At 38.4% G+C, this 22,048-nt stretch overlaps 2 protein-coding genes across 3 annotated transcripts; one reads left to right on the top strand and one right to left on the bottom strand.

The window, feature by feature from the left end:
• Positions 1 to 128: 128 nt before the first annotated feature.
• LOC112567213 (superoxide dismutase [Mn], mitochondrial-like) lies at positions 129 to 3,490 on the bottom strand. Of its 2 annotated transcripts, none has more exons than XM_025243819.1 (4): positions 3,398 to 3,490; positions 1,283 to 1,476; positions 823 to 1,119; positions 129 to 453 (listed from the first exon to the last, which is right to left on the bottom strand). In XM_025243819.1, the coding sequence occupies exons 1-4, from the start codon at positions 3,424 to 3,426 to the stop codon at positions 302 to 304; spliced, it is 672 nt and encodes a 223-aa protein (XP_025099604.1). In that variant the 5' UTR covers positions 3,427 to 3,490; the 3' UTR covers positions 129 to 301. The 2 variants fall into 2 exon arrangements, with proteins under 2 accessions (XP_025099604.1, XP_025099605.1); XM_025243820.1 differs by lacking the exon at positions 3,398 to 3,490 and adding an exon at positions 2,197 to 2,288.
• Positions 3,491 to 4,724: 1,234 nt separating this feature from the next.
• LOC112567212 (pre-mRNA-splicing regulator WTAP-like) lies at positions 4,725 to 20,330 on the top strand. Its single transcript, XM_025243818.1, has 8 exons — positions 4,725 to 4,748; positions 5,562 to 5,599; positions 6,011 to 6,066; positions 7,352 to 7,419; positions 10,444 to 10,565; positions 10,930 to 11,108; positions 16,667 to 16,821; positions 17,007 to 20,330. Exons 2-8 carry the CDS (start codon positions 5,570 to 5,572, stop codon positions 17,771 to 17,773), a joined length of 1,377 nt encoding a protein of 458 aa, XP_025099603.1. The 5' UTR covers positions 4,725 to 4,748; positions 5,562 to 5,569; the 3' UTR covers positions 17,774 to 20,330.
• Positions 20,331 to 22,048: the final 1,718 nt, after the last annotated feature.

Below are 22,048 nucleotides of genomic sequence, written 5' to 3'. Positions count from 1 at the left end.
TTTGGATGTTCTTTTGGAGAATTTTAATGGTTACAAGTGTGATTCTCAGCTTAGTAGCTTTGTTGTGGTGCACATAGCTCTTGTGCTCTCATACTGCCATAGTGAACCTAATAACTGCTGAAACAGTATCAATTTGAGGCTACATGTTTATTAAAGCATTTCCATCTTGATACATTTTCTGAAATACCTGTAAATATTAATCCGTAATACTATTGTTATAATCAAAACCGGTTGTATGCTCTTGTAGAGACTGCAATGGAGTCCATCACATTATATATCCACATACGGCCTTAAGTAAAAATTAGTTTGCCATCTTGGCATCGTGCAGCCGCTTTGAAACATTTTCCCAGTTCACAATATGGAATATTGCTGACACATAGTCCGGACGAACATTCTTGTACTGGAGATAATAGGCATGCTCCCAAACATCAATACCAAAGAGTGGCACAAGACCTGATACATAAAAAAATTCAGTTTAGTTGGCTTTTAAACGCTAAACATATACCTTAAGGATGAAAAGAGATTCAACAAAAAGGTGGGGTAGTAACGTTATCCTTGTGGTTTTTAATGGCTTATGTCTGCCCTGACAAGTATGATTCTTGCCATAAAAGTAGTTTGTCTTGTAATGCAAAAATGCGCTGGAATAACCTCTATCAACTGGAAAATTCGAGCATGCTTTATAGATGGCTGCTTGAGCAGGTGATATAGAGAGCTTAAAATTTTGTAACAAATGCACCTCTTGATAATATGAACTCATTGCAAAGATCCATAGGGAGATGGGAACTAATCAGTAATTGAACTGAGAATGAAGTACATTCATACCTGTTGTGGCTTGCAATGGATCCTGATTGGCACAAGCAGCTACCATCAAGCGCCCACTGGTCGGATTATAGCCAAGCCAACCCCATCCAGAACCCTGGATGCCAACAGTTGCTGTGACTAGTTCCTTTTTCATGTTCTCAAATGAGCCATAATCCTGACGGATCAGGTCCATAAGATCCCCTTTCGGTTCTGGTTCTCCTTTTGGACTCAAGACTTGCCAAAATATGCTATGATTAATGTGACCGCCACCATTAAATCTCAAAGCTGGCTGCAGTGAAATAACCTTCTGAATATCTTCTGCAGAAAAACAGAACACAAACCATTTTTTTTTCAAATGCATGGGTTAATTGTAAGAAGCTAAATTTCTCAAATCTTCAAATTAAGATGTGTGATTAAAATCTCAGCTTTAGAAATGCATGTGACACAGCTGCAAGTATTATCTTTTATCTGCAGAACATACTTTTGGCCAAGGCTTCGGCCATCTTTTCTTCTGCAACATTAAGGTTGTTCACATAAGTTGCATGATGCTTCTGATGATGCAGCTTCATTATATCAGCCGAGATGTATGGTTCCAGAGCATTGTAGTCATAGGGCAGGTCTGGCAGAGTGTGCTTCAGCCTTGATAATGGAGCTAGCATGGATGGCTGCACCAGCCTGAAATTCAGAAATATTAAACAGGAGGATTTTGGAAATCTTGATTTGAGATGCATTGTCCTACAAAAGTATGATTTCAACATGATGGCTCTTTTATACCTTTTTTCTATACTGTTTTGTACTTTCTTTACTACTGTGTTCGTATTTCAGTGTTCGCAGGGTCCATACGTAGAGAATTTTTGCCGTGAGGCCTTATAAGTCCTAATATTTGCCATGCGGTCCTAACTATTCCTCACACATGTCCTTACATTTTCTCTGTGACCCTTACAAGTCCTCATATCGATAAAATATTACCACAGATTGTTTTTTCATACCTCTTCTAAATCCACAAATTTATTTTCGGAGTCAACTTTTGTGCAAAATACAGACGATTCTTCGCCTCACCGCTATTTTTATCACATGACTGTCAAGTCTAGTTCGCAATGAGAACTTTTCTAAAGATTTTAGTCTTGACCGATGACCACATTTCTTTGTCTTTTTGACGATCCAAAAAATGCCGGGGAAGTGTTCTTTTCAGGAGAACTGGCCAAAGGAACAAAAATATAAAGACTGGTTGATAAAAGACTCTAAAGATAAACATTGTGCACGATGTGCTGCCTGCAGAATATCCTTGAATCTTTCATCAATGGGTGAAAGTATCGTGAAGAAGCATGTACTGATAGACACAAGAAGTGCATGAAAGTATTTCTGGAAGATACGCGCGTTTGTGTTACGGATTACTTTTGTAATCAAGAACCTCCACAGCCCGATCAAAATCAGACAGCACTGGCCAGCTCTTCTGATCCTCCAAGCCTTTGCATTCCTGTAGTCACCTTAATTAAAAAAAAAAAAAGTTTGGTCTACACATCTGTACTACACTAGTTGCCCCTCTGTATTTGCAAAAAACACACTTTTCTTTCAAAAGGTCTTTAGAAACTTATCTCTTTCTTGAACCAGAGCCTTGATCTTCTAGTACTGCATAGCTCTATTTCTTTCTCTCTCCCCTTTTGAGTGTGTGTGTGTGTGAGAGAGAGAGACATGAACTGACTTTTGTATTACACCAAAAAATGGCTTTCAGGTCTTGCAATTATTATTACTTAGAAAACTTGGAACATTAACTGTGTATGTTATCAGTGCACTAAGAGACTTTTTCAGTTATCTAAATATGGCAGATAGGCATCAAAATTAACTCTCATTATTACTAGAATAGTAATACATGTATTTCAGCACACAGGACCAAAGATTCATAAATAATACCTCTTTCCGACTGTACAAGAGAAAAACTTAAGCATTGATGACTGTCACTTCGGTCCTTACAAATGCATACATGGTCCTTACTTGGCACCACCCCTGATCCCTGTAAACACTATTAGTGAGTCTACAATACAATTTGAGTGGGGATACTTTCCCACTCCAATCCTTTTTTTCTGTGGTAAAAAAGTATAAAACCTGCATTAAAGACGGATAAAGTCAAGGACAACTACTGTTCAGCAACAGTCTTGGAACTGAGATATGGAAATGCTCAGGATAGAAAATTCAAGTTGCTGTGAGACAACTGCGACGATGAATTTAAAAGTACTCCGAGTCGACGATGAGCTTCGAAATGGTTGTTTTATGTTCATCTAAATGCACATCTCGTAATTTACAAACCCTTAATTTTGATGATCAAAAATATGTACATGGAATAATCATGTGACTATGGACTTCAGACATCAAAACTGTTAGCTGGAGACAAGACACATTATAAGAAATCCACAAGAACTGAAGACAGGCTCGTCTGACATGTGTTCCTAATAGTGTCCTTGAAACTCAATTTTAAGGAAAAACATGTTTAAAAATTAAGAGTTTGTGCAAGAATAAAAGGAAAAGATTTCTAGCGAATGCATGTTTTAATGTCCTGCGTTTCGTAAATAAAAATGCACTTTCGCTCAAAAATTAGTACCTGCGAAGAGAATTAACAGCAGACAGCATGTTTACAAGCCCGTGTGAAAGGTGAAGGTTAATGCTTTACTCTCTGATAAATCGCAAAATTATGTAGTTTTTTTTGTGCATAGTACAGTTTATTGAAAATATTAGATAATTAAATGTGATCAATTTGTTAACTATGTTCTTAGTTAATAAAGTTTAAAAAAAGAAATCGAATACAGACAGCTCATTTACATATGAGAATCACATGGCGGCGTTCCCAGCGAAACGGGGGTACCGCTTATAAAGAGTAGAGAGATTTAACACTTTGATTTGTGGATTTATACTAATTCTGTGAAGACTGTCATCAGTGGAAGATTCACGGTATAACTATCGTATTACTTATGTAAGTATTATTTCCGATGAGTTTGTTTTGCTTGGATGTTCAGGAAGAGGCAGTCCGCCATTTTGATTCGTCAACCATAGTGTACCGACTCGTTTTGAGATTTCTTAGAAATTTCAGAATATTTAGCGCAGCGCAGAGTAATTGCAGATTGCTTTCATTCATTATCAGTGCATAAGGCTGCCCTGGAGAACTAGAGTTGTGTGCTACATAATGTTAGTCTAACTGGTTGCATCTTATTCGGTCAAATCTGGATTATAGCAAACTATTTCCTGAAACAGTGGAAGTGGTGGGGACCGTCTACCTGGTTCGTTCATTCAGGTTAGGTCTTCAGCAGTTTGTTAACTAAAGGAGAGCTGCCTACAAATAAAATGTGCTTGGTCTTTTTTTTAATGCGTAGTTTCTTGGGTTTTTTTTTAGCTGAGGAATGATGTGGACTTAATGAGAAACAATATAAAACCATAAACCAGCGTGCATGTCCGTTTAATGTGATGTACGATGGCAACCGTTTACTAAACAGGGAAGTGGTTGCGATAAGCTTAAAACAAGACTTACACAACAAATGTATCGAAAAATGAAAAATTCAAATTATCACATGACATCAGTTGTAAAGCGGTACATTTAAGTCATTTTGATTTGTCGTTGCGCGCTCTTATTGACTATTGTGCAGCCCCTTCTCCTAGTATTAGGGAACTGTGATGTTGGTATGTGTTTTAAAATTAAAGAAGCCTGCGTTATATGTAATAAAACAGAATGCGACGTCAAGAGCGTAGGCTAACGTAAACCATAATGTGTTTTCGGTTATTCATCACATATTAAGGTATTTCTGCTTTTGTTAACCTTGAGGGGAGACAACTTGTAGGGTCACGATGACTTCAACTTTGGCACTTAGAGCGCAGTCAGAAATAGTAAAGCTCAATTTCTTATTCCTTTTCGCCACCAGTGGAGAATAGAGCCGCAAGAGCTAAATTTTCGAAACGTGAAAGTACTATTTTGATTATATTTCGCATTTATTTATTTTATGAATATTTACAATTTTTGTTTTGTGAGGTTTATAGTAGATTAAAAAGCAGGGTGGGGGGGGGAAATAATTATATATGCAATTTTGTAATAACTATGCAGTGGCAGCCGTTGTTTCACTGACTTCAGCCATAGCTCACCATGATATGGTTATTATGTACATGAGTGTGTATTCATTTGAAAGTAAATAACACTGTATAGCACAGAATTGTGGACCCAAATTCATACATTTGGAATTGCATTAGAAAGATACAGAAAAGTATGACTTAAGAAGAGAGACATGCATATATTATAGTTGTGAAATGCTTTTAAAATTTGGCAGTTATAGGAGCCACATGTAGAAGTTGATGTTAAATCATTTGTTACTAATAATGACAACAATTAAAAGAGAAAACAACCTTTTTGTAGTTGCTAAGTAATAATTGTTTTGTATAAGGGAATAAATAAAGGCAGTTGGTTAATGGGCTTTTTTCACTTCTTTGTTAACTTTCACTTTACTGAAACAGGAAGTAACTTTCAGTATGCAAACAGAAAGTACAAGAATAGTTTATACCTTCATGAATCATAGAGCAAACTGAAAGTAGAACTTATTTTACGTTGGTGGTAAATATAGGAAAACATTTTTGGTATGACAACTACTTGTAGTGCACTGTGACGTCCTTTGACTAAAGTTGACAGAAATTCATGCTGTTGCTCCTTTTAACATAATTTTAAGCTAAATTCTCCTGTGTGTAAAGAAAGATGAACAAGGCCAGATTTTTAAAATTTTTGGTTCCAGATTCCAAAATGTCTGAAGGTCCACCATCTCCAAAAAAGGTGAGTAGAGGATTATTTTTCTCCCCATCTTTCTAATTAGAGGAAACTCTTTTCACTGTTGATTTTTTTTGTTTGTTTGTTTGTTTCTGCAAAACCTGTATCCCATTGTATTTACAACTCCTCCCCCTTCTTTCTTTTCCTGGTTAAAGATGTAACAGGAAGTGAATCATTAATAATGCTGAGCAGTTCCACTGTTACTACATTTCTGTAAGCATCATTCTTTTCACTTGTTTAATGCATGTTGCAGTTTGCATAAATGATTTTCCTGGCCCCCGTCATCATGCATTTTATCCTCTTCAGAACCTACCTGAAGTCTTAAATGTCCATATAAATTTGTTTTAATACTTAAGCTTATTCCTAATTGAAGCATAGTTATTTTTGTAAATAAGCACGAGGATTGTTCAATTTCAGCTTCGTCTTGACCTGGAAGAGCGAAACAGTTTGAGCAGAGATGAACTTATAGAGAAGTAAGTGCCATTTAAAAACAAGAGAATGTAGATTAATAATTTGTAATGTAGTAGTATTCAGTAAGTAATAGTCTTTTTATATAAATACCACATCCATTTTTTTATTATTATTTTAAGACAGGCTGTAACCCTGCCATTTGTAGAAGCTGAGGATTTAGCATAACTATTTAAGAAAAGTATAGTGTGGTGTGACAATTAAAAGGAGTATCATAATGGAAATTTTATTTTTTCATTATACAACTTTCTTTGTATTTGATTACTGAAAACGAGAAGCTAAACAATGAGTAAATCAAGCATTGCTGTCAGATCTAAAAATAGCATTTAGTAGATATCCAGTTATCATTAGACAGTGACAATGAGTAGTATTTATGACAGTAGATGAGTAGAATGTTATCTCCCATGATATCAGTGCATAATTCTGTTTAGACCAGTTATCTAACAGGAGGTTGGGATGGGGGATATTTGTAAAGGAATGATATGGGGGTGATGTAGTTTTTTTCAGCTTTGTATTGGTAGAAGAAAATTATCTAGTTTATTGTGTTATACCCTTCCTGAAAGATACATTAGAAATGGTAAATGCAGAGGTCCAACAGCACTAAAGAGCTAGGGATAATTAGAGATGTAAGAAAAAAACTTGTGCTTGGGAAAGGTGAGGGGCCCTGGTGTTAAATACATTGGGTAAGAACATTTTTGGGTGCCAGAGATTTTGTTTAATATCTTACATTTTTAGTTTTTAATAAAATGTTGCTATAGTGTGAATTTATGGCAGATGGAAAGGTACTTCCATGCTGTACTAACTTATGAATATCAAGATTTAGTTTTTGGCAGCAATATTTGAATTTTGTTCTTCTCCCTTAATTTGATCTCGTGTGATTTTAACTTACTTGGTTATAAGTTACAGTCATATTGTTAGTAGTGCTGTCAGTCAGAGTACTCACCCACCTCCCTCCATGTTTCACAGTTTTGATCCTTATTTGTTAATTACTAATATTTCTTACTTGGGCAGTAAATAGTCTAAGCCAGCAAACCAGATGGCCAAGCATATAATAATAATTTTGCATGTTTTTTCCTCTCTGTATATGTATATACCATCAAATAGCTGCACTTTATGCTTCACATTGTCCATGAGAATACATATTAACAAATATAAATTGGAAAGAACAAATCTAAGACTCCACACAAGCATGTCCCAAGAGGTTCAGATGGCTGTCAGATGTTTATATTTGTTTGAATGCTTAACGTTGCAACAACTGTACTTTTATTCTTAGTATTATTCACTTTTCAGGTTAAGAGAACAAGATGACTACATTGCTTACCTTCAAGCTAGACAGAGAGGAAGGTCATCAGACAAAGGTGAGGAACAAGTCTTTACATGAACATGTCCTCCCCATTTGTCATGTAGTTTATAGGCTTGTTCATAGACATAGACTTGTGGAAACGACTCCTGGAAATAGTTAATATGCTGTTACACACACCTGCTGAGGAAAAAAAAAATTTGAAATTTTCAATCACATCATAGTAACTAAACCAAGGAGTAAAAATGTGTACTCAAATTGAACATGTGGTTTTAAACCTTTCAAGTTTAATTCAGTTTGGTGACCGGCAGAGTTTGTCCACCAAGTAGCTGTGATTATTAATTAGGGAAATAAAGGAAGTGGAAGTATTGTTAGGTCCCTCCTTTCAAATAGCTTGTCTAGGAGTATGAAGCTGTGCCATTATCTATCTTTACCCATCACCTTTCTTTATTTGTATAGATATTGCAAAAGTGTTTAGTTTTAGTCTTTGTGTTATTCAGTCATAATAGGCTTACATAATCCAGTATGAACCCATCCACTACTTACCAAATTAGAGGAATTTTTCGTGGCTGGTCAGATGTTGTTAGTTTTACACTTAATGCCTAAAAGGGAACTCCCTTCCCCTAAAAGAATTAGAAAATGATTAATTAGACAACATACGGATAACTGTGTGCAGCATTAAATGGCAATTAAAATGTAAAATATCTTTAAAATTATGCAAAGTACAATTTTAATTGCCATCAGATTATATTTTTGACTGTACAGAAGATACATATCTATATGCATATATATGCAATTTTTAATGCACACATTTTGTGAACATCATTGAAGGAATTACTCAGATTTATAAAAAAATGTCTTCTAGAGAATTTGTCACTCAAAGAAGTGGTGGGTGGATATTTGATTATCCTTTAATATTTTTTGCCCTCATTTTTTTAAAAGAAAGGCACAAATAGAAAAATTAAATCAGTATCTTGGTCTATCTGAAAAAACAATTTACCTAGATAAATGGTTGGTTTTTGCACATCTTCACTAGCATTTGCTTAAAAATTATTGAAAATGTGGATGTGTGTAAAGCACAGCAAGGTATCAACAAATATCCCAATCATGGATTGCTTTCGGCTCGAACATTTTCCCTGAATTTGACATTATTTGGCAGCATTGTTGTCACCTCAGTAGCTAACTTAATATCTTAATGTTAACAAGTATAGTTATAGCACAGAGTAGTCACAGTGCACTGTGCAAGCAAAAAACAAAGTAAAATGCACAAATATAGACTCAAAAGAAAGGCATACATAGACCAGAACATACCAACAAATAAATAGACATGGAGACAACAGAGTAGCATAAAAGTAAAAGTGTGAGATCTTGCACTAATGGAAAGGTAGAGAAAGATTAATTTGAAGACTGGGCTGGAAGCTGTATTTTGAATAAATCTTATGGTTTATCAGTTCCTGATAAAACACCAGCAAACAAGCTAGTACCAGAATGTTGATATGATTATTCTTGGAATCAATAAACATTTGCAAGTAAAATACAGTTGTGCACATGCAATAGATTTGTTGGCAAGATTTATGTCAAACAGGAGATTCTTTTATAAGTTTGTCTATATGAAGCAGGGCTTCTGCTAAGGCTAAATTCTTTGGGGTCCCAGGGACCCCTTCAGATTTTTAAGGGGTCCCTGTCCTTCGCACAACTTTGAATGGGACCCCATTGACGAAAATTGAAGGGGTCCTCCGAACTTTAAATGCATACTGTACGCAATTTTTTGCGTAAGCAGAAGCCCTGATGAAGCCTTTCCAATAAATTGTATGCCTGACTCTTATATTGGCATCTTGGCCTAGTGACGTGTTCAGGGGTCTTGGCAGAGGCTAATTTAGTAATGATATTTTTAAAAATAAAAGTTAAGATGACAGGACATTGCACAAGGAGTTTTTAACGGTTTATATTAGGTCCTTCAAGATAAGTGGTTCTGTTTTAAAATGTCAGTGTGACAGATGTAGCAACTTTATGCCCCAGCAAGTTCATGCAAAACACAACTTCAGATCGAATATTCAGATTTACTTCCATCACACCTTGAGTAGATCTTGCTCCGTTATTTTCTGTTTTGTTTTGTGTATATTATGTTTTTGTCTGTACGTGCTGTATTCATCTATATTTGTTTATTTTTATGTTTTGCTTTTGTAAGTACTTTGAGCTTACTTTAAAGTGGGTAAATGTACTTCTTCTTGTTTCTAATCACCCTGAATGGAGCATAGGGCTTTAACTAAATTTGCAATTTCTGAAGCAGGGGTTGTTTTACATGGTGGGGTTGCTAGCCCCACACCCAACCCTCCTCCTTCATCTGGGCTTGGGACCGGCAGGTTACCCAGGGGGTTTCCAGGCAGAGTTGGGAAAATGTACTATACAAACCTAATTATTATTATATCTATCAAATGTCACAGAAAGGCTTAACAGAGCAACAGGATGTTTTTATATGCTAGCACATTTCATTGTTTTAGCATATGATATACCAGTCTTTTAACTCTATCACTGGTGTCTTTTACATGGTTAATTATATTTATCAGTGAAACAGGTGCTCACTGTTTCCCATATTTGATTCATTCAGTTTAATTACATAGACCAAAATACAGTCTCATCTTCAGATGATCCTACCCTAAACACTGGAAATCTGCTGTTTATTATCCTTTGTTTTTCTTGGCTTTTTAAACATCCAATGTAACTTTTCCACTCTAAACTACTGATACTATCAAATTGCAAAATACAGACTACTGGTCATCTAATGGTAGTTTTATGTGTCAGTCATCTCACAAGATGCAGTCAAAATTAGCGTGTAACAAACTGGATAAGAAAAGTTAATGTAAATCTCACTGAAGTTTTCCTCCTGTCAACAATATCTTTTTTTTTTCCTTAAAAATTGTATGTAGTATGAACTCTAGGTGCTAGTACCAACAGGTTTTAGAAATTTTGTTTCTGAAAGTTATACCCTTTTGCATTTGTACAAAAAAAAAATCACCAAATAACATTTCAGGAAATAAAATGTCAAATGTACATATTGTTTTCTATGTTTGTCTATGTGCAGATGAAAGTGATGACAAAGATGTAGATGACAAGCTGAAGCAACAACCCACTGAGTCATCTCGAAGAGAGAACACACTGGTTTTACGTCTAACCAACAAAGAGCAAGAGTTGCAGGACTGCATGGTATAGTTTTTCTGGCTCTTCCCTTATGCCATTTCTAACACTTTATGTCAAACAAGGAGCTCAATCCCTCACTTAGTGAGTTTTATAATATTGTTAAAAGTAAATGAGCCCTTTGGGAGTAAGCTGTGATCAGTATAAGGTATTTGGTAAAAGTACCTTCCCATTTTAAAGGTCATTGTGCTAGTGTCAGTGACAGGAGAGATATGCTGGTAGAAGCTTTCATGGGTAGGAAGAAAAATATTCTGGTGAAGTGGAGAGTAAGTAGGCTGTAGTGGGTTGCACCATGGATCAGTAATTTTTAAATTTGGTAAAAAGACAAATTAGTTCCAAGATAACCAGAAGTGTTTGCTTTGATTTGGTGCAGAATCAAATCACCGAGATGAAGGCAGCGCAAACGCAGAACTCAGCCCAGCTCCGATCTTTGCTCCTGGACCCAGCAGTCAACCTTGTTTTTCAGCGCATGGCCAAGGAAATGGAGGATTGCAAGGAGAAACTGAAGCAAACACAAAATGAACTAAGCGCATGGAAGTTCACACCCGACAGGTGTATATCTCAAAACATTCTGGTAACTCTTTACTCTAACATCACTGACTACTCAGACTTTACCTAAAACATGGCATAGACATTAACGCGATTGCCTCCACTGCTGCTTGAACTGGCTGGTGAGCCCCCCTGATGCAGAGAGGAGAGCAGGCACAGGCCGAATTTGGAGCCCCCCCGTCATCTGCCACTGGCAGCAATCCAAGAGCAGGACAGTTGGTCGGCAGAGCCACGTGCCACTTGCCCTACCTTGTGGAGACTGCCCGTGCCTGCGTGCACCAACTGCTCCTCCTCAGTTTTTTTCGCCGACAGACTTATCCCCCCCCCGACCCAGCCTCTAGCTCTCGTCAGCTTGCCCAGGTTGCTTGACCTAGAGCACTAGGATGCTCGTATGGTTTGAATGTAAACTTTCCACTGCCTCTTGTTTCAGTTGCAGCATTGGATAAAACGAGAAAACTTTCTCCCACGTCAGTAAGTCTTGCGTGTTGTCTTTTCACCTGGGACTCATGAACTGGAATCATCAGTTCAGCACGTCTCTTATAAGAATTGACAGTTACTGTTTAGGATTGCAAAAAGAAACTGATAATAGAAGGGGTTGTCGTCATGGGAAATGACATTGAAAACATTTGACATTTATCTGCTAAGAAGAGTTTGTCATGCGTGTCTGCTGTGCACTTAAGCTGTGCACTGCTTTGCAAGAGAGAAAAAACATTTTGCACAGGAAGGATCACCAAAGGTGCTTATGTTTTATCTTTTCTCTTTTAACTTTTCATAAGTTTGCTTCAGGTTTAACGTTAAGCACACATTTTTAAACATTCTGTACGTTATTCTAGACCTGCTTCAGTTTGGGCTTTTAGTCTTGAGTTCATCATATTGTCTATAGAGTGCATTAACATTCTGGGTATAATTTGGGTTTCAAATCATTTTGAAGGCGGTATTGTTTAAAATAAAATATTATATTTTATCTAGCAGCCCAGAATAAGTTAATAAAATTTAGTTTGAGGATCTTTACATGTATGTCTGTGTTAAAGAATGAGAAATATGTGCACATTCGTGGTTTTGGGAGGGAGTGAGACTTAAAAAAAGAAACAAAAACTAAAACAGTGTATGTGTGTGTATGTGTGTAAGGGTGGGTTACTTGTTTGTCAACATCTAAGTTGAGGTGTAAGGGATCAGTACCTAAGGAAACGTAGCTGGGGTTATAAAGGGTACATGACTACTGGAGGTAAAGATTTTCAGTGTGTTTGCTTATAGTTTTATGTGTAGTGCGAGTGTGCTTATATGCTTGCATATACATAAGAGGGTTTTGTGTATGTTGATCAGTTTTACTCCAACAGGCACTGGTATTCTCTTGCAACCTGAATGCTTCAGTAATTTTTTTTTTCCACTTCTTCTTTTCAAGACATCAGCGTTTGTACCCTTTCTATCGTCACATACTGTTCTGTCTGTGTGGTCAAAAGTTAGTAATTGTACAGAGCATCAGGTTTCAATGATTCACCTCTAGCGCCACAATAAACATTGTTGAGACGTGTGGAAAGAAATTTCAAGGTTTTATTTTGGCATAGCTGGAACATTGCTGTCATTGCCAGTAAGTCATATTTTAGAGCCAAACTAAGGGCAGCAAATTTAGGGAAACTATGTAGCTATTACTTCAGGATGACCACCTTTGCTGTCATTTGTTTTAAATCAAGGGGTTGTTTTTTTTTGGTGGGGGGGGGGAGCTAGTTGGTGAGAAACTCTCTTACATTTTTCCATAGACACTGTATTTTTTAAAATTGTTATTTATCTAAAGGCATTGATGCCAATGTCAGCATACTGTTAGTGTTAGAGAAAGGTCAGCAGTTCAGGAAATGCATATAGAATAGCAGAAGAATATAGAATATATATATAGAATAGCTAGATTTATGATAAAAAATTTGTTCTGTTATTTGTGCTGCCAGCTATACAAGTTAAGGGGAGAGAAATTACATGGAAGTCAATTCAGCTTAGTCACCTTTGCTAGGTGTCAGATGCTGATACTGAATGTTTTCCACCATCTCATTGTGACTTTCTAAGATCTGTACAAATGAAACAGAATAATAAAGATGAGTATAAGCATGATTAAATGACATTGCCTGAAGAAGTGATGCCACTTTTTATGCGAATTTCCTTCCAGGACCTGACCCCTTGCCACCACCACAAAAAATTGCAACCTTCAAACTTGTTATGAAGTGACAATAATAAATGGACATGAATGAAATCTACATCGTCAGTCCTGTGATCCATTAATTCTGGGATTTTTTTTAGGGGGGTGGGGGAGATTTGGTGTAGTAGCAATGATGCAAGTGTCGTTAATGCAGTTCAGTAAAGGTCATAAACATTGTCAACATAATCGCACAGATGACCTGCATGTGCATATTTTTTTTAGAAAATAATACTGGCTAGGGTTTTTAGACGCATGTGCATGTGCATATTTGTGTGTGTATGTGTGAAAAAGAGATTTGTAAAAAGGTAGTAAAAGATTTGCTGAACATGGATTATAAAATTAATGAACAGCTTTATTGATATTTTCTTGTCACTGGCACCACTCAAGTTGCATGTAAAGATTAATGTGTGGAAGGGTGAATCCTTTGTCAATTACTGCTTTGTGGGAAATGTACATTGTGCTGTATCCCTTTCCCTTTTGAACTGTTTCTTTTCTGTGTGATATGCAGAGCTTTATCTTTGCTTCCTAGCCGGTTTTTATTTTAAAGAAAGAACTGAGGTTTACGTCATGGATATAGGTACTCTGTATTGCTTGCTGTGTTGATTTGGATAGCAGTCCCTTTGGTGGTACTTCTAAGCTTTTAAATTTCAAAATGAAACTTATCAGATGAAATTGTATAATAACTTGTCTGGAAACTTTTCCTAGCTATAATTATATATTTTTCAAAGTTATTTGAATTCAGGAAGTATGCAGGTCTCAAAGTTTATATCAGAGAACAAGATTGTGAGTAAAAGAAAGACTGAATGGATTAAACATCTTAATATTCCATCCTTCATGTACATGGATCATACTAGTGGTTTTTTTTTTTTTACCTACATTTGCGCTGTTTTGTAGGATCTTCATCAGCCAGCAGAGATAATCCTGCCACAGTAAATAGAAATACACTGCTGGCATGTGGATCTGTTGGATGTGCTCCAGAGTGTTCTGATGTAAATAGCCAAGTGAAATCATAATCACATGGCATACAACTCGAGAGATATACCTATGTTGGGACCTTAAAATCAGGCACTATATATATATAGTACAAAGTGACATTTGCATGGCTTTGCAATGTCTTACAGGCTTTGTGCTTTTCTAAGATATCTTTCTTTGACAAGAGTCTGAGCATAGAGCTCAAAGCAGACTTTGCTGGCTCTGGAGTTTCCCACTGCTGACAAAATGCACCCATATGAGGTGGTTTGGAGGGACCATTTGACTTTTGTGATTGTACGTATGGAGACCAACGGAAGTTTGCAGTAGTGCAGGACTGGATTTGTCTACACTCTTACTGTGACATAACCGTTTTAGTAAGAGCACTACACATAGTGAACATATTCCTGCTTTATGAATCTCATAAAAATTTCAGATTGTCCAGAATAAGTGGTAATTCATCTGATCCCTTCGGTTTGAATGTTTGAAATTAATTATTTAGACTTAGACATATTCTGGAAAGGCAGGAAAGCTCAAGTTTTAAGGTAATAAAAGTTTGTTAAAATTGTTGGACTTCACAACCTGGGTGAAAGGCTATAATCTGTGCCTAGCAGTTGCTTAGTGAAACTGATAGTTTTGTAAATCTGGACAACAGCGAACCTTGGATCTTGCCTCCAGACCAGATCAGTCTTTCAAGATGTTTAGTCACCACGAGATCCGACATTGAGAATCTTGGGATTTCTGTATGAAAAATATTGACTTTCACAAACTGAAATAAAATAAGCTACTTTTCCGCTTATTTTGTAAGTGTGTGTAATGGATTTGCATAATTCTGACATGCTTTGCTATAACCTGTGTCATTTGGTTTGCTCGTTTGCATTTGGTGCATTTATTGAAAGGTGTGGAAATGAGATTTCACAGAAAGGGTTGCAAATCAAGATTGCTTGTCAGTAAATTCTGAAATATTTCATAACTTCAGCCACAAGGTCACAGTTAACAGGGGACTTGATTTCCACATTCTGGAGAGATTCTAGTACCAGATAGTTAAGAAATTTGTAATGTTTTATTTACTGAGGAAAATCATACATCTTGGAAGTTCTTAAACAAGTATAAAGATTATATCTTATTGGACATTTATTTACAGATAAGAATTTTGTTAAAGGAAAATGTATGTGATAAAGAACACCATGTGCCTAGTTGGATTATCATATAAAGATTACGTCATCTGTTATTTTGTGTCTTTTCCATGGTGCATTGAAAAAAGGTGTAAGCTTATGTCTGGCCCATCTTTTTCCTGTAATTCTTTTGTTAAAAAAATTGATTAACTTTTTTTCTATTTTATGTGCATGTGTACAGTACATTACCTGAAAAAGATATTCATGCGTTTTCTTCATTTAAAAGTATCTATGATAAGTAGACTTCGTATAAATTTTATGCATGATCCTTCAGAACTTGGCCGTTTGCATGCTGTTTGTCAAACTACAGCTGTTTTATCCTCATGCATAATAAATGTAGAGGGGAGCGGAGAGCTTTAGTGCTTAGAGCTGCAGCATCTGATTCTGATGCACACTAGTTGGTTTGATACAAGGTACTTATCCCAGTTGATGCAGCTGTGGAGAGTGTACCTGACTCTATAGAAGTATGGCCAAGGTGAGGCAGAAAGGCTGAGGAGATAGGCTGTCTTTACTTTTTTATAACAAATTTATATTCATAAATTTTAAGTGGGACATACACACCCGTTCATTCTTTCGAAGGCTCAAGGAAAAAATATTATTATCCTCCTATAAGCTTTAAGTGCAGGTTTGAGAATTGCAATCACATAAAACTTGTCAGTATATTACTGGCAAACTAACCATTTCTTATTTGATTACTTGTTTCCTGTTAGCCAAGAAATCGCAGTTTGGTGATAAAACCTATTAAACCTGATAGCTTGTAGCTTGACTAAGTCAAGATAGCATAAACACATTGATTTTTTTTTCAATATATTTTAGAAGCGTTTAGTTTGGAAATGCACTTATTGATAACCCGGTCAAGTTAACAGATATGGGTACCATGCGGTGTGTGGGTGTGCCTGTCCATGTGTGGGCCTGTGCATGGTTGCATAAATGCATGCAAAGTAGAGAGCAGACAAAGAGGCTTTAGTTTCCCACTTTTTTAATAAATTTAAATAAAGCACAATCGTTTTGCTGGGAAAGAAATATTGCTGTTGTTGGTAAACTGAGAACGCAAGCTTCGCTTGGATGGGTTTTTAGTCTGGCTATACTCTTGTCCATGCATCTCAGAAAAAACAGTCTTATTTGTGTTTGTATGTGCATTTATGATTTTGTTTTGCGGTTTGGTCACTGGGTGCTGACTTGCCGCTGCCTTATTATGAAAGTGAAGTAAGCAGGGTGTATTGCTATTTCAGCCAAATGGGGAAACGGCTGATGGCCAAGTGTCGCATGCTACTGCAGGAAAATGAAGAACTAGGCAAGATGATTTCATCTGGACGCACAGCCAAGCTGGAGTCAGAAATTGCCCTGCAGAAGACCATGGTTGCTGAAATGAAAAACAGTCAGGATGGTGAGGGTTCAAGGCATAATGCCAAAATATTCCTTATAAGGTTAATATTTGGTCAAGTGAGCAAAGTTGTCATTGTATGAATAAAGCTTTTTATTTTTTAAGCATTGTAAAGCTGTATGATGTTTGTTTCATGTGTTGCACCGGCCCGCAAACTGATGACTTATTTGCTGGTCTATATGTGGCAGAGATGACGGAGTTTGTGGGCGAGCTGGAGGAGGATGTGGAGGGCATGCAGAGTATGATCTACGTGCTACAGCAGCAGCTGAAAGAAACCAAAGAGCAGCTGGCAAACCTGGAAGCTGAAAATGCCCGCTTGAGGACACTGATAGCCTCCACCACGCAGCCAGAGCCTGGGGGGTGTGGGGGTGGGGGTGGCAGTAGACTATCAGACAGCAGCGGTGTAGGCAGCAACAACAGCAGTGGCAACTGCGGCAGCAGCAGGTGTGTTCCAGAGACGAGATTGTCCCGAGAGACTCCTGGTGAAACTGGGGCTCCACCAGCAACAGGCAAGCAGCAAACCACCATAATCTCTGTGGACAGCAGCAACAAGGTGCAGGCAACAGATGTGCACAGCTCACAGAGCTGTTCAGACTCTTCACAGACTGCAGCTGATGGACTGGGCAAATGGACTACAAGTAATGGGGAAGACCTAGAAAAAAGCCTTAAAGCAAATGGAAGGACTTCAGACGTGATGGAAAACAGCCGACACCAGTGTGCACTGACCGCGACAGAGACGCCAGAACTTCGGACAGACCAGGCTTGTGAGGTGGCCCAGAGCATGCCTGTGACAAAACTGCGTAGTGATCGTAGTTTGGACAGCGTTGGCAAGAGTGAGGCCGACTCCAGACTGACAGAAGACAGCCTAGACCAGAAACCGTGCATTCAAGACCTGAAGCCTGTTAGAAATGGAGGGCTTGACGTTGTTGATGCGAAGGAGTGTGAAGAGGTTTAAGACAGTTTATAGCCAGTAAGATCCTGGCTTCTTGTGATGTTATGATAATCATTTTTCCTGGAAATATCCTTAAATTCCTCTCCCTCCCTCTGTCAGCAGCTATGACAGGTAAGGGTGTTATGGTAACATGAATCTGTGATGCTGTTGCTCTTTAAGAGTGAACACATTTTTTTAAGCAGTAAATAGAATTTACTTACTGGCATTATGGAATTTGTTTATTGGCCACAAGAAATTCTAACACTTTTATCTTTTTTTGGTGTGTGTTCATATATGTGTGCACAATGTGCATGTTTATTTTCCAATTAATCTCTTATCTTTCCAGAAACCGTGTCTGTATGTTGCATGCACCTATGTGCATGAGTCATTACATAGAGTGCATTGTCCTTTAACTGGTGCTTTTTTCAGTAAGCTTTGATTTTCTTATGCAGAAATAGTTTTCAGTTCAAGAAATCATGAGGGATTGTGTATCCATTTCTTTGCACATACAGGCACATGAACATGGATCTCACTTTCACTTGCTCCATTTAACCAGAAGCCAAATTTAGTCAGAAGTTCTGAAGCTTTGACTGTTGAGCAGCCGATTAATCTTGCTTGCTTTTTAGAAATCCTGCAGTGTAATGGCATTTTTAATAAAGCTTACACTTACTTTAACTAGTGCAAAGTCATCAAGATAAGTAAATTGCTCCTGATTCTTAGCTTGATTTACCAGATGTTAATAACTTTATCAGTAAGAAAGTTTCAATTAATAGGGCTTTTGTGAAAATTGTATTAAATTATGTTAGATGTAGTCATGCTGCGTACAACGACCATGCGGACATTGCGGGAGTGCATTAATGTCCACTTAAAGTACATGTGCCACAGAGTGTTGCTAGTTTGTCTTCTGTTCGTAGCAAGCTAGGTTTCTTTCTCACCTTCGCCTCCCTTCATTTGCTTCGTTTGTGTTCCTATTTATAGAAAGCTGAAATCGTATTCTCTTGCTGTAACTCTTCAAGTATACTTGTTGCAAATCTAGTGTATTAATAAAAAAACGAGAAGCCCATAACAATAGATGAATTCGTAAGATTTGGACAGCTTATTAGATGAGCTAAGTGAGCACGCCAGGCCATGCTTGGATAAGGTTGGATAACTGCCTCGTGCTGCATTTTCATCCTAGTCCTCTTGTCCTCAACATTTTTGGAACACCCGAATGCTTGCATGCTTTTGGCTGGAACAGGGACACCCTACAGCTGTGTGCTAGCAGCGTCTGCATCCCCTCTGCCCGGAAGTGAGGCGTTGTGAGGAGCCGGCAGCAGAAGCCGGCGAGTCTCACTTTAATGGCGGCCTCCTGCTGGGCTGAGACAAAGCACAGAATTACCAACCGCTGGTTGGCGCCCCCAGTCATCCATCTAGGGTCACTAGACAGCTAGTGCTAGAGGGCATGAGTAGCTTGCTGGTTTACCGTCTGTAGAGATGACAGTATGATTGTAATGTTGTTTTTATTATCGCAATGGTTTCTTTTTGTCGCGTCGATTGGCTGGATCCGTTGGCGGCAATGGCGACGACCCGCTAGCTCCCGGATCACATGAGGCGAGTCGGAGGCGACAGCCTTACTGTTATCTCGCAGGGCCGACACCCTGACTGATTCTTCCAGCCATCACCCTGACATCCAAAGTGTCCGTGATGCCTGGGGATTTGCCCGTTTTGGAAAGAAATTTTCAGAAAGAGTTTAATGTGTGGGAGGAAAAAAAATGTGGCGAAGACCATTTTGAGAAATGCACAAAACGAGGAATCTATAAACTTGTTTGCTTAATGCGTGTTTTTCTTAGATGTATCTGTGCGTGTTGTGTTTTGTAAGTAGTAGCTACGTCGTATGTGAACCTAGTATCGCGAGTCATCACCGTGGACCACAGCGAAAGCATCAGTCGTAATGGCACATCCTCCATGTTCTCTAACCCACCCTGCCATTCCATCTGTGAGCTGACAACACCCAGTGAGCTCAGTGAGCAGAGCGTGTTGCGGCATCTTTGTCATCGTTCATCCGTGTCCTGTCCACTTTCTACCGAGTCCACTCCACCCGTTTGTTACTGTTAACGTCTCCTGTAACGGGAGAGCGGACTCTCACCCCCCAACCTCCCAGTTAACCCACCCATCGACGACACAGGCAGGCTTAAAGCCTGGCCTGATTATTTTAATTATGTCAATATTGTGTTAACCGTTGGATTTTTTTTCCAAGCGCACAGATTCATGTTACCATTTGGGCTAATGTTAGGGCCTTTCTAGGAATCAGTATTGATAATTAAAAAAAAAAAAGCCAATGAAACGAAAGTAAAAAGAGGGATTGGGAGCAGTTGAGAGGTGCAGCCAGCAGTTAATTAAAATACAGGTCGCGCAGGTGGTGTTTCGGTTGAGTTTCATCTTTAGTTTTGCACATATTGAATAAATTTAACATCATTTGAAACTGGAAACCTGCCATTTTGATTTTGAAACCTTGTTAAAACTATAAAAAAAAGTTTTGTTTTTACTGATCAGCTGTATGAATTTTTATATGTAAGGTAAATAAAAAATGGAAGACATTTTACTAAGTTTTGTTGCCTTGCAAGTATTGTACGCTTGTGGTGGATGGTTGAACGGAAGACTCGTTTCTTTGCCTGGGTTAACACTTGCAAGGGAAGTTCAAACTTTTGTGGTGTTTAGGTTTTATGGAAGCTGTCAGATGCTGATGCGAAGTCGAACTGAGCATGTCGATCTCGTGTGTTCCAGAGGTTGAATTTCGTTAGCTTGTAGGCAGTGTAGGAATGTGGGAACTGCCCAGGGCTGTTAAGAATTTTCCCGACATTAGCAACAAACAGTCTTAGAAGTCCACCCGAGAAGGTGAGCACGACTACCAGCACTGGGGTGGAAGAGGACAGACTGATGACCACACTACCCTGCCCAGCTCAGTTGCAATCATCATAATCGAAACTCAAAACATCAAGTCCATGGCGACGGTACACGGACTTTTCGCCGACGGACGTTTCGCCACCAGACGTTTCGGAGCCGGACGTTTTGCCGACTGGACGTTTCGCCACCGGACGTTTCGGAGTCGGACATTTTGCCGACCGGCGTTTCGCCGCCGGACGTTTCGGCGCGGGGCACTTCATTTCGGCATTTCACACGGACCTTTAGCCGAAGTCAAGTGCGTGACGCCCCTTAGCTCACATTTCTCTCGCCATTGTATCAATGTATCAGTGAACTCTCTCTCACTATCTCTCCTCATGTGAACCGTTAGCTCACACATTTCTCTCGCCATTGTATCAAAGTTTTTTCTCAAAGCTGTTGCTCATAATCTGTGACAATCAAAGTGAACTGTCTGTGAAGCCTGTGTGTAAAATGTGTTTGAAATAAAGAATTATTGTGTAATCTAGTAGTTACTTTCATTCTTTGAGAAGTAAGTAAGCTCTCTCTCTCTCTCTGACATAATGCGGCAAAACGTCCGGCGGCGAAACGCCGGTCGGCAAAATGTCCGACTCCGAAACGTCCAGCGGCGAAACGTCCGGTCGACAAAACGTCCGGCTCCGAAACGTCCGGCTCCGAAACGTCCGTCGGCAAAACATCCGCACACGCATGGCGACTGCTCACACTTGTCATTGCTCAAATGGAGAGTAAAGTCTGAGTTATTGCTCATAAACTGTAATGAGCATTGAAGAGGCAGAACCAGCTGGAGGGAGATACCCGAGGTCTCAACAATACATCAACTTACTGCTGGACTTCAGTACTGTCAGGTGGCACTGAGTTCTTGATACACTGTGCTGCCCTGGATCTTTCAAACTGTCGAACATCTTTGTGCAAATGTTTTTATTATTATTTAACCTCACGCGCTCCAGATATTGATTTACATGATTTTCTTCTAAAATCTTTTTCTTTTTTGATCGCTTGTATATACACGAAAACAACCATCCTCCAATCCACAAAGAGGCATCGATACAGACATGCATAGGTGTGTGTGCTTGCTAGATTCATCATCATCATCCATTTAAAATTCAAAGAGTTTAGTTTGGCTCAGCCGATGGAGAGACGGACATCTTTTAGGATGCAAAGTGTTCAGGGTGTGCGTGTGTATTTTTCCATATATATATATAAAATTTTTTTTCGATGGAGGGGTGCGTTCTGTCTAGGTGGGGAAGATTTGACTCACAATAAAAATCGAACTAAGAAAATAATTATCAATCTGCCAGCATCTGTCTCAAAAAAATTCATCCCGAGCACTACCATGTTTCGCTGCATGACTAAACCTTTGTACACCCGCTAATGATGTTA

The sequence above is a fragment of the Pomacea canaliculata genome, linkage group LG6 (genome assembly GCF_003073045.1).
Source record: "Pomacea canaliculata isolate SZHN2017 linkage group LG6, ASM307304v1, whole genome shotgun sequence".
In the NCBI taxonomy this organism is placed as follows: Eukaryota; Metazoa; Mollusca; class Gastropoda; order Architaenioglossa; family Ampullariidae; genus Pomacea; species Pomacea canaliculata.
Note: the sequence above shows the minus strand (reverse complement) of the source record. Positions and strands in the feature narration are given on the sequence as shown.

Coding starts and splice junctions, on each gene's coding strand:
- LOC112567213 (XM_025243819.1), bottom strand. CDS start 3,426: ATGCTGTCTGCTGTTAATTCTCTTCGCAG. Junction 1,477..3,397: donor GCTGTTAATTCTCTTCGCAG/GTACTAATTTTT, acceptor TCTGAATTTCAG/GCTGGTGCAGCCATCCATGC. Junction 1,120..1,282: donor GGCCGAAGCCTTGGCCAAAA/GTATGTTCTGCA, acceptor GTTTTTCTGCAG/AAGATATTCAGAAGGTTATT.
- LOC112567212 (XM_025243818.1), top strand. CDS start 5,570: ATGTCTGAAGGTCCACCATCTCCAAAAAAG. Junction 6,067..7,351: donor AGAGATGAACTTATAGAGAA/GTAAGTGCCATT, acceptor TTCACTTTTCAG/GTTAAGAGAACAAGATGACT. Junction 7,420..10,443: donor AGGAAGGTCATCAGACAAAG/GTGAGGAACAAG, acceptor GTCTATGTGCAG/ATGAAAGTGATGACAAAGAT.